The 12,986-nt window shown below is 44.0% G+C and overlaps 1 protein-coding gene across 1 annotated transcript in view; it reads right to left on the reverse strand.

The window, feature by feature from the left end:
* LOC139268349 (adhesion G protein-coupled receptor L3-like) overlaps nt 1-12,986 on the reverse strand; it is a 484,368-nt gene that overhangs the window by 107,987 nt on the left and 363,395 nt on the right. Inside the window, exon 8 of the mRNA XM_070886428.1 lies at nt 4,446-4,484. Coding sequence (XP_070742529.1) covers nt 4,446-4,484 — 39 coding nt within the window. The remainder of the gene's footprint in view (nt 1-4,445; nt 4,485-12,986) is intronic.

Consider the following 12,986-nt stretch of genomic DNA (forward strand, 5'->3'; position numbering starts at 1 on the left):
GCCAGTTCGTTAGATATATTGAAAAGGGAGTTAGATGTGGCCCTTACGGTTAAAGCAATCAAGGGGTATGGAGAGAAAGCAGGAATGGGGTACTGAGGTGAATGATCAGCCATGATTGTATTGAATGATGGTGCAGGCTCTAAGGGCCAAATGGCCTACTCCTGCACCTATTTTCTATGTTTCTATGTTTCTAACTCGTTCCAAAAGTCTTGATTAGGCTTCAGCTATTTTGAAATATTTCACCTGTTGAAAATTTGCCTGTGTAACTAACAATTACAACAAAAATCCCCAATAAAAATTGAACAATTCAAAATAAATTATTCCTCAAGGTGCCTATATCGTAATGTAAATACCTGATTAACAATTTCTTGGGAAGGCTGACTCTTAGGTTGGAATTCTAGAGTTTAATATGGAATATTTGGCTGGCGCTTAATTTTGGGTTGAAGTTTGTTGCCTGTATCTTGTGCACTGATTTTCACGAATTGGCAGCATTCTACGTCAATCACAGCAAGTTCCTCCTCCATGTATTGGCTCCACCCACTGCCTCTGCTCAAATTCCCTCAACCAAACCACTCCCTTAGCTCCCTTCAACAAGCTAGGCTAATTTTGCCCCAGTCATTCTCAGCAACGGTGACCCACCCGCAGTTGTTGCCAGCCATCCCAATCTATCCCATCGCCACTGCTGCTGATTCTGGCACAACATTTCAGTGTGCATCCAACCCCCATCTTTCCCCCTTAATTCTTTTTAAGCAGCTCCCGCCTTCCAGTTTCCATCTTCTCTTTGGGTGTTTTTAGCTCCCTTCCTAGTGCTCTCAGAATCTGGTTTCCCTCATCAGTGCCATTAGACTTTTCAGTGCTTCCAGTCCTTATGTCTGCTCTCTGTGCTCCAAGCTCACTTTCTGTACTCCCAAAATGTACTTTTCCGCACTCAGTGTTCTGACATTCCCTCAGTGCGTCCAGTCCCCAGCTTCTCGTAGTGCTTTCAGTCTCGCCCCTACTATCTCCTCAGTGAGTCAACAAGCCAGAACCGCTCAAGAGCATATATCCATCAGTGCTTCCAGACTCCATAATCCAGGGCTTCTACACTCCAGCCAGCCACCAGTGCACCCAGCTCCATAGTATCTGCAACCCTATTTCTGATTGTTCTCCGAATACAGTGGCCCAAACCCCCACTCCCTCTTGTATTTTGACATTTTGCTTCCTCCTGGTTATCGCTCCCAACCCAAGGCCTTTCTAGCTGGACAGTCACCTTATCATCTCTCTCAAAAGCAGACGAGATAGATGTTGAATGTGTCAGTAAAGTAACGAGTGTGACAGACAGAAAAAAGAGAAGTACAAAAGGGTGGAGAGATTTACAAAAAAGATAGAAAGTCAAAAAACATGATACAGATGCCAAAATGAGAAAAAAATTGTGTTAATTTGAGAGAAAGATTTTCTGTTTCTGTGAACAATGTCAAAGGCAATCAACTATGTTATAATACAGTATGGGCTAGATAGAACAATATCCCTATTATAAAATGGCATAATCTCAAACTCACCCTGAGCAAGGTCATTGGAAATCCACTAGTGTTGATGAAAGAACAAACCTGTTAACTCCTAAAAATAATTACTCGTGTTAAATATTCACTCCCCAGGGTCTATCCAGCAGCAATTGGAATAGTACTTCCCTCAGTCCTCTATTGAACACCCCCGGATATGTTTAAACATTTTTCCCCCAATGCACACATAAGTGCATGTATCTACACACACACGCGTCTATGTATTACAGCATATTCTTGCGCACTGTTATCTTTTTGATCATTATTTAAAAGCATTACATTCTGATTGGTTGAATACTACATTAACAAATGGAGGACAGTCAGGCCCAATGTAAGACACCCTCAGGAAGCAATCCAAAAAAAAAACAGTTGATTGCCAGCAGCTAAGGAGAGTGATTTCTCTTTTACCATTTAAGTGATAACAGAGATTTTCAAAAGCTACAAAGGACTAGAGGGAAAAAAAGAAAACAAGACAGTAGCTCAAACTGCAACATAAACTGGCAATCTGAAGAAAACAGTCCATTGGAAAGAACTGACCTGGCTATTCGAATTCATTTAGTTAAACTGGTGCAGTTATTAGTATCATCCATTATTACTTAAAACACATTTCCTCAATAGATTAGACATGGAAATGAACCAGCATCAACACACAATTTCAGAAAACAGCACCACAGCTTTTATTCCTTGAGCTCACCTCAGCTCTTCCTTTACAATACTAACATCAGGAAGATAATCAAATCACTTGACATTTGGTACAATGTGATATTATGCATAATAGGCTCCGTAATTGAAGAAGAAATCTGGAAATGTTATTTTATATTTGATTTTAATGCACAACTATTATTTCTGTAATTAATCAAATTATTGTCATTCTGTCCCATTCTTCGCCGCCATTCCAGTTATTTCAGTACCCAGCATGCTACGATGCAGCTTGCCAATTTATTCCAATCAGTTTAAAAAGGATGTCAAGCCAAATGGGCCCTCACAGGATGATATCAGAAGTCAAAAAGGCAAAGTTAATGAGAAGATTCAGAAAGTTGTTTGTCACGCACCACAGAACTCCTCGACAAACAGCCAATTCAGTGGTCAAACAAGGGAAACAGCGTCCTCATTAATTCGCCTTTCATTTGGCATTATAATGATCTTGGTTCAGTCGCGTCAGTCAAGGCAGAGGCAGAGTATAAAATGGATGTAATGTGTGTGTCAGCACAACAACTTGTCCCACTGCATACTACACTTTGACAGGCCCCAATTAATAACCTTCAGAATTCCCAACATACTTTGGGTTTAGCGGGCTCAGATGTTACCCAAATTGAATAATTTTGAGGGGGTCGGAGGGGGGGTGGGGGTGAAGGAGAGGTTGTAACATAAAAGCGATCAGCTTCATTCAAAAAGAAAGAAAATTCAGTTCAAGTGCTGACAATTCAGTTTTATTCTGAGTAACAGGTTGTTTGGTGACACACTTTCCTCTACATAGACTTTCATTTTAATGTACAGAGGAAAAGCTATAAGCTAATGCCAGTTTGATTGACTCCACCTCCTCCCATTCAAGATTTTAACTGTTTGTTAAATGACATTTTCTAAAAAGGTTACATGGCAAAATGACAGCATAGGCTCAAACAAAGCACAGCTTATCAAAATGTAGTTCTGCACGCTGGCACTGCTGGTTAGCTCAAAAGAACAGACACAAGGTTTCTGCAAATAAGCACCGAGTACATGCCTGAACCTTGAGCCTGCTGATGATCTGAAATTCACATTGAAAGCCCACAGGCAGCAAGCGAGGGGTTCAAGTCACGCACTGTGTCGGCAGAACACTCCATAGCGTGTAGGAGCACCTTTAAGATTTGGGCATGCTGAAGAGTGTGCAAAGTCAGGGTACCGCCTCGGTGCTCTCCTGAAAGATTTTTTCAATTTTTTTCTTCCCAAATTTCTCTCCTTTTCTATCCTCTGCCTACTGGGATACTGTTCACTGGTCACCCTCTGGTACCTTGTCAAAGAGGCTGTTCTTGCATGTAAGCCTAGACCATGGTTATGGGCATCATTACAGCTGAAGTATAACCTGTCCTTCACCTCATGTCCACAACATACACTTTTCTAGCAGGGCAGAGGCCGACTGGGAAGTGACCAAGAGCAGGAACCCTCTTGATTTAATGTTCCCCTCCCTATCCCGGGTGCACGGAGGTTAATTGTAACACCTAAATTAAATCATCACAGAAACTTGGCCAAATCATTGCCTTATGGAATCACCTTCCCTTCCATCAATTGATCCTGGCCCGCTGATCATGCTCAGCAATATCTGTCAGAGTGTAAAAGAGCTGCACGCTGTCATCCTATGCTATATTTGGTGCAATCAGCATAGCTGAAACCATGACTAGTATTTGTGTAGTGCTTGGAGTGCTTATCCAAAAAGATTCAGTGCAGTTAACCTTCTAATATTAAAGCAATTACAACCAATTAGTTTGCAAATAAAGGATGGAAGGTAATTTCCCTACAGGTATTACACCATAAAGATTTCATGTTTCTGATTTTTGCACTGATTTTCACGTATAAAAATATTCATGCTTCACGAGACTGCATTGTAATGTCAAGCCACCTTAACTGTAAGCAGTGGTAGGTGGGCTGTTGTGAATAGTACGAGTGATTTTTTGCTGCTGTAATACTTCATTTTACAGGACTGCAGCCTTACCAAGGGCACCAGCATGCAAAGAATGGCCTGCTTAGAGGAAGGGAAAACAAACACCTTATGTCTAATTCCATGAGCCAACCTACAGAGCAATAAATTAAGACAGATAATTTAAGCAGACAGTAAGCCTCAGGCAGACACAGAGCACAGGAGAAATGCCATCGCACAAAGGGGGGTTTTAAATGGTGAAAAGACATAGTAAAATAAAGCCGTGGCTAAGTTACCTGAACGTAGGCCCTGCAAGAGTGCTCTCTTTTCTGAAGCTGAATCCACAGAGCCAGCATTATCAATGAAACACAGAATATTCGAAAGTTAATGACAGTAGGAGGACATGATAGGAAAATTAAAAAAAACACTGCAGTTTCATCTTTTGAGCACACAACAGGAAGATACATCCAGCATTAAAGAGTAGATTATCAAAGCAGAGATTTTCCATTGTGTTTCTTTACATGCTAAGTTACCCCAGTTAGCATTCAGGTTAATGACAAATATTGAACATTCAAATCACCTGTCCAGTCCTATACTTAAGTCACATGACAAAACGAGATTACCCCAGTTTGAATTTCTGTACTTAATTTCTTCCCACTATAATGATCCCGTAAATGTTTTATTGTAGTTTCTATGGCCCATTATACAGAGCTGATTCAAACTGCACGGAGATGTATCAGCCTGTATTGACGAATTACTTGAATTTGACTGATTGGTCAGTTACTGGTAAAAGAAGCAGAAAGCCTCAGACAAATGGCCCTGAAGGATTCACTAATAAACTCTACATTCTGAAAATAGCTAATTTGAAATAATGAACTATGACACCAATTCTTAGAGTATCAGGCATTTTGCATAAAATGCCCATTGCATGTTGCCACAAGATTTTTTACAACACATTTACATTGTGCCATTACAATGCTATATTAGCGAGACCAAGGTATGAACACTCTAGGCCAGTTAAGGTGAAGGTAATCAAATGCCAGTGATGTTCATGCATTTAGAGGTGGGACCACTAAATTGAATAAGATTTTAGCATGTTTAAAATGTAACATTCCTAATCATCAACACTCAACATTTCTATGGTAATTAGCAGATGTCACATTTTGTGGTACAGCCCAGGGTTGTCACAGATTCACCTTTAGCACGATTACGTCTGGTCTGGACATCAAGCATTTTGCAAAAATAGAAGCTGGCATTTTTTGTTCTAATTCTTTCATACGAATATTTCACATGCAATACAAATAATTCAACATTTTTAAACAGGTTTATTGTTAACCTTTTATGCTTTAGTAAATCAATAACGTTTTTGATACATCTTGGAATCTTTGAACAAAATTGTCGATTAATTTCAGAATGTAACAATTAATTCACATACCCCTCCCCACTCCTGCTATCTGACCTGGACAAATGTCAAATTAGCCAGATTCAAAACTCAAGCAACTCGAAGACGGCTCTTGAAATTCACAGACCTAATATTTCTTGTGCACAATGGGACATTTTAGCTATTGGGCACTCAAGCTTGCCTTGAGAGCCAAAAGGTTCAAAACAAGAAATAGCCGCAAACATAGTTCAATGCATCAACCAAAATAGGTTGCAATACTCAGGAAGAAAATGAAGAATCTTGGCTTTTTGTTTTCACTTCTCTGCAGCAGTTGTCACTACTAAAGTGGAAAATAATCCAAGTCACCCCATAATGTTGCTCTTTGCTACATTTTGTACACCACATTGTTAAGAAACTTTAATTCCAAATGGAAAGCAGCCACTTCTCTCACGAATTGAGCACAAAAGACTGCAAGAAAATGACTGAGTTTGTCATTTGGCACAATGATTCAGATCGGTTTCCCATGGCTTTGTACACACTACAAATTCTGTTAGTTCATATTGATTAGTATCGACTGTATCCTTGGAGCAGAAACTGATATATGTAGGAGGTTGTCCAGAGGTATGTCAAATCAAATCATGCAATGAACTGGAACATTGTGCATGTGTGGCCAGAAGCACAAGGGTTTTTGAAAATATGTTCGACCCAAGGTGTGCAGAAGGCACTGGGGATACCAAAAGGAGCTGGAATTGGTTTAATAAGATGGACTCAAACTGAATTACATATACATCAGTTTGATCATCTTGTTAAGGTTCAACTCAGTGAGGCCATCTCCCATACATCAACAGTGTAGCTTTTGCACAGTTTACTTCAAGTTTGTGTACATATAAACACTTGAGCCATTTAACCCTTTTCTCACATCAATGAACCATTTTTTAATCCGGTTGAATGGGCTTAACAGTTGCAGGAGACTGAACAGATTGGTTATAAATCCCCCTATGCAAGAAGATTATGAAGAATCTCACATGTAGCTGGATGGGATACAATTTTACTTCAACCTCTGGACTAAGTGGGTGACATCATGCCATTCACACAAGTCTCATGCCAGACACCGGTCTATCAATCAGTTTGAGGGAGTATTTATTGTTCTTGCTCAACTGATATGACAGTAAAACAAGTGATCACTGAGACAGTCACGCTTTTGATATGGCAACCAAACACTCAAGTGTTATTATTAGGGCAACTGCACTGCCGAAATAAGTCAAATTCCATTTTTATTAGATGGAATTACAGTTTTCTGTAATTTTTAACCAGTGTTCTTGGGGGTTGTATTTTCAGATTCAGTCTGTTTTTCCATGAAAACTGCGAATAAGTAGCCTTGGTTAACACTTACTAAATAATTATAGAGAAAACTTCCATCTTACATATATCACTTTATAATGAATGTTCAATCACTTTTATGAAACCTTACATTTAATAATTCATATCACCTTTTTGCTCTACAAATGTCATGCGTTATCACTAATCAAAAGGACAAAGAGGCAACCTGTTCTTAGCCCTCTACCTATGCCCTATCACCATTGTTTGCAAGTACAGTAAAATAAATGAAGTTATCCTCATTATCCAACTCTGCTTCCCCAACTGTGGGAAGGTTTCCCTATGCAGACAACCCAGGAATTTGCGTTGCGGAAAATCATTGCCGAAAAGCCATATCCTGCTGTTTTGTGTTCCAGCATACTGGCAAACCAATAAAGATCATTTGTAACCTGCTACCTCGCTGACACAACAGACACTCTGTTGTTAAAACAGTCCCAACATGGCCCAGAGCGACTTTCGGGTGGGGGTGGGGAGGGGGCAAGGTGAAGGCAAACACACTCCTGATATACTTCAACTCCTGAACTTCATTTAAATGTAACTGGCAGGCATTCCACCTGATCGCGTTTGGATCAGGAAGCGCGTAATTTCAGCATGTAATTTCTAGCTGTCCTCCCGAGATCTTCGTAAAGTAGAAATGCGGGTTGCATTCCCTTCCAGCAGATTGTTCTGAGATTGCTGCAAGAACATTTTCTGCACCGATGAGTCAGAAGCAAGATTCCAGTTTCTTTGAGGCCTCCCTGGAGGTCCTGGTCAAAAAGCTGAGGATGAGGAGAGAAGTTCTCCTTCTCACCAATGGCAGGATGTCAACACATCTGTTCCCTCGCCAACCCACCATTCAATATCCAATAGGTGGCGGCTGAGCCAGCCAAAGTGCTATGGTCTGGAGCCATGCCCTTACAGGTTCGAGCACCCAGAAATCGCTAGCCACGAGCATCTCAAGGGTCACAACATGAACAACAGTAGCCTTCCACTAATTCTCATGAAGCCACTGAGGGAGCACCTTGAAGGAGTAATGGAGTTAGTAAATCTTCTGCTAAGTAAGGGACAGTGGGCTGACACTTGGGTGAGCAATGGATTCAAGGTAATTATTAAGTCCTGACTCTAATGTACTGACTTACACGAGACACATGCTGAAGTCAAGGTCACTCAGGACCTGCACCTTTAATTCCAACTCTCCAGTGCTGCACTTGTCTGAGACCTCCCTTTATATACCACAGTGGGACAGGTATGGAGTGTCTCCTGCAAGTGCACCCCTGGTGGTAAGGTATGCTTATTATTACAGGTCATATCCAGTTACAGTCATGTATAGCATGGTAAGATACAGTTATATACAGTAATGGGAGATACATGACATCACCCTCCCCCAAGATCTTATTGCCTTTATCGATTCAATCTCTCAGGTGGTCTGCGCTCTCGCGTAGAGTGTCTTAGTTGTGGTTCAGTTGTTTGCCTTGGTGCCTATTTTACATTCGGTGTGATTGCTGGTATCTTGCCTGGGCTGACTGTTGAGATTGCCCTTTCCTCAGGTTGTTCCCTCTGTCTTCCACCAGGTGTGGTTTGAGTTCTACATTGTAGTCTGCCTCCGGTTCTTCAGTCTGATCAGTGAATCTACTTTTTACTTGGTCAACATGCCTCCGGCAGGTTTGGCCATTGTCCATTTGTACAACCAGTAGCCTGTTTCCCTCTTTGTCTGTTACTGTCCCTGTACGCCATTTGGGACCTCGGCCATGGTTTAGCACAAACACTTTGTCCCCTATCTCATTCCACCTCCCCCTCGAATTACGGTCATGGTATTCAGTTAGCTTTTGACGCTTAGCCTCAACAATTTCATGCATGTCTGGGAGGATTAACGAGAGCCTGGTCTTTAAGGTTCGTTTCATCAATAGTTGCGTGGGGGGAACCCCAGTCAACGAATGCGAACAAGATCTGTATGCCAGCAGCAGTCGTGACAGGCGGCTCTGCAGCGTGGGACCTTGGATTCTGAGCATGCCTTGTTTAATGATCTGCACTGCTCGCTCCGCCTGGCCATTGGAGGTCGGCTTGAAAGGTGCCACCTTAACGTGATTTATACCATGGTCAACTATAAAATCATGAAATTCTGCGCTGGTGAAGCACGGACCATTATCACTGACCAGTATGTCAGGAATGCCGTGCATTGCAAACATGGTTCTATGGCTCTCCACAGTGGTGGAGGTGGTGCTCGAGTTTAAAATGGTGCACTCGATTCATTTTGAAAATGCATCAACGACTACGAGGAACATTTTGCTCATGAATGGGCCCGCATAGTCTACATGCACCCGCGACCACGGGGGCCTCCCTGGGGGGCATTACTGAGTTTCGCACAAATGGTGCACCGACGGAGCAGAGCTCCAAGTCCGCGTCAATGCCAGGCCACCAGACAAGAGATCTGGCTGTGGTCTTCATAAGGACGATCCCCCAGTGCTCGCGATGGAGCTCCCGGACAAACGCCTCCCTGTCTCGTAAGGGCATAACTACTCGGCTGCCCCACATCAGGCAGACTGCCTGTAGTGAGAGTTCATGCATACGCCTATGGAAGGGTTTGACCTCCTCAGGGCAGGCATTGCTAGCCTCTGCCCAGTCACCGGTTAAAACGCATCTTTTAACTAGAGATAACGTAGGGTCGCTGTTCGTCCAGGCTCTGATTTGGCAAGCCGTCATGGGCGAACCTGTGGATTCAAAGGCATTGATTGCCATAATCATCATATAGTCCTGTTCGTCGGACCCTTCTTTGGTCACCAGGGGTAGCCTGCTAAGCGTGTTGGCACAGTTATGTGTGCCCGGTCGGTGCCTTATCGTGTAGTTGTAAGCCGCCAGCATCAGTGCCCACCGCTGAATGCGCGTCGAGGCGTTGGCGTTGATTACCTTGCACTCGGATAGTAGGGACGCGAGGTGTTTGTGGTCGGTTTCTAATGCAAACTTGGCCCCGAAAAGGTATTGGTGCATCTTTTTGACACCGTACACGCACGCGAGCGCCTCCTTCTCAACCATACCGTTGAGAACCCGCAAAAGTGACCTGGAGGCATAAGCAACGGGCTGCAATTTACCCGCATCACTGACGTGCTGTAAAACGCACCCGACCCCATACGCTGACGCATCACACGTAAGGACTAACTTTTTACCTGGGTCAAAAAAGGCTAAAACACTGTTGGAACATAGAAGGTTGCATGCCTTATTGAAGGCGCGTTCTTGGGCGTCCCCCCAAAACCAATCGCACCCCTTTCTGAGTAGCACATGGTGAGGGCTCCAGCAACATGCTCAAGTTCTGCATAAAGTTCCCAAAGTAATTGAGTAGCCCGAGAAAGGCGCGCAGTTCCGAGATATTCCGGGGCCTGGGTGTCAGGCGAATCACTTCGGTTTTGGATTCGGTTGGGCAGATTCCATCAGCAGCAATCCTTCTGCCCAAAAATTCAACCTCAGGCGTGAGAAACAGACATTTGGATTTCTTAACTCTTAGGCCTATCCGATCCAATCGACTTAGTACTTCCTCAAGATTGCAGAGATGAGAGTCGGTGTCCCTGCCAGTGATGAGTATATCATCTTGAAACACAACCATCCCCGGGATGGACTTGAGCAGACTTTCCATGTTGCGCTGGAATATAGCAGCTGCTGACCGGATGCCGAATGGGCATCGATTGTACACAAAAAGGCCTCAATGTGTGTTGATGGTGGTGAGTAGCTTAGACTCTTCGGTCAGTTCTTGTGTCATACGCAGATGTGAGGTCAAGTTTCGAGAAAAGTTTTCCTCCAGCCAACGTGGCAAATAGGTCCTCCGCTCTGGGCAGCGGGTATTGGTCCTGTCGGGAGACTCTGTTTATGGTAGACTTGTAATCCCCACAGATTCGCACGGATCCATCAGGCTTCATGACGGGGACAATAGGGCTTGCCCAGTCGCTGAATTCCACGGGAGAAATTATGCCTTCCTGCAGAAGCCGGTCCAGTTCGTTTTCAATCTTTTCCCTCATCACATAAGGCACAGCTCTAGCCTTGTGATGGACCAGTCTGGCATTCTGTGTGATGTAGATTCTAACTTTAGCCCCTTTGAAGGTGCCCACACCTGGCTGAAAGAGATGTTCAAAACGGCTTAGAACTGTTGAGCAGGAGGTCCGTTCCTCTGACGACATGGCGTGAACATCATCCCATTTCAAATTAAGTTCTGCTGGCCAGCTTCTCCCCAACAGGGCTGGGAGATCCCCGGGGACAATCCACAGGAAAAGTCGGTGCACCATCCCTTTGTGTGTGACTGAGAGCATGGCGCTGCCAAGGACTGGGACGATTTCTTTAGTATAGGTCCTTAGTTTGGTGTCGATCTTATGAGTTTTGGTCTGTTGCTTTTGTGCGGCCACAGCTGTTCAAATTGTTGAACGCTCATGAGGGATTGACTGGCCCCCGTGTCTAGTTCCATGTTGATGGGTATCCCGTTGAGTAGAACCCTCATCATAATTGGACGCGTCTTGGTGTAAGAACAGTGGACATTGATCGTGTTAACCCGCTGTACCTCGGCGTCCCGTGCACTGTTCCAACCATCTTCTGATCCGCTTTCCGACCTTCCGATTCGTATACCAGCCGAGCTGCTGTTTTTCTGCACATGCAAGCCAGATGCCCTGTGTAGTTGCAGTTTCTGCAAACGGCATGCTGAAATCGACACAACCTGGTTGAGTGCCTTCCCCCACATCTCCAACACAGACCGTTTCCATTGTTTCCGAAGGATGAGCTACATCTGGCTGATCTCCCTTGAGCTTCTCTCAATCTGTTGTTGATTGCTCGCATTGTGGGTTGATGAGGTGTGATCGGCCGTTCATATGGCCCTTGATTTTGATAGCTTCTGGCGCCACTGTCTGCTGTTGAAGGCCTGCTCTCCTGCCTTTGTCTGTGTGTGGGGGTAGCGGTTTGTTTCACAATGTTAACCCCTTGTTCCGATGCCTCGTTGGTTGTCATACCCAGAGTATAGATCAGCCTCGTTTCTTCTTCGCCTGCCAAGAACATCTGTGTGACCAGTGCTGCTACCTCTAGAGTCTTAGTCTCGATAATCTTTCGGAATATGCCTGCGTGGTCTATTCCTTCAATAAAAAAGTCTCTCAGAACTTCTCTCCTTAGTTCATCAGGGAACTCACATGAACTAGCCAGCCTCCGATGTTCCGCCACGAAGTCGGGTATGCTTTGGCCCACACAGCGTCTGTAGTTGTAGAATCTGTGTCTGGCCATGTGTAGGCTGCTCGCTGGCTTCAGCTGGTCTCTCACCAGTGTGCTCAACTCCTCAAATGACTTGCTTGCTGGTTTCTCGGGTGCCAGCAGGTTTTTCATTAAAGCATATGTTTTCGAGCCACACCAATCAACAGATGGGCTCTTCTCTTGTCTGCCTTATCATCGCCCAGCCAGTCTTTGGTCACAAAGCTTTGCTGGAGCCTTTCTATAAAGTCATCCCAATTGTCTCCAGCATTGTATTTCTCATCTGAGCTGTTGGTAGCCATTCTGTGGATTCTGTGATCCCGTAACTCGTCGCCACTGTTAAGTCCTGACTTACACGAGACGCATGCTGAAGTCAAGGTCACTCAAGACCTGCACCTTTAATTCCAGCTCTCCAGTGCTGCACTTGCCTGGGACCTCCCTTTATATACCACAGTGGGACAGGTATGGAGTGTCTCCTGCAAGTGCACCTCTGGTGGTAAGATATGCTTATTGTTACAGGTCACATCCAGTTAGAGTCATGTATAGCATGGTAAGATACAGTTCTATACAGTAATGTGAGATACATGACAATTATTGTGTTTGGTATTAAATTAATCACAGTTATCATATTTGGAGCTTTGGTCTGCACTGTGTTTTCTTAGCAGCTTCTGAGTTTGCACTGTCAGTATATCATTCATTTAAGGTTTTGATCTCTTTCTTTTAAGGTTGGCTGAAAGGTTTCCAGGATTACGGGAGCGGTGAAGGGGGTAATGGGGACTGTTAATGCAGAGAAGCAGGGGAGAGGACTGAGTAGGTCACCGAAAGTGCTGTTCTATCAACTGATCTCTGGCCTCCCTGGCTGCAGTGCGCTCTGCTTGCCCTCCTTCTTCTT

This window comes from Pristiophorus japonicus, chromosome 1 (assembly GCF_044704955.1).
Source record: "Pristiophorus japonicus isolate sPriJap1 chromosome 1, sPriJap1.hap1, whole genome shotgun sequence".
In the NCBI taxonomy this organism is placed as follows: Eukaryota; Metazoa; Chordata; class Chondrichthyes; family Pristiophoridae; genus Pristiophorus; species Pristiophorus japonicus.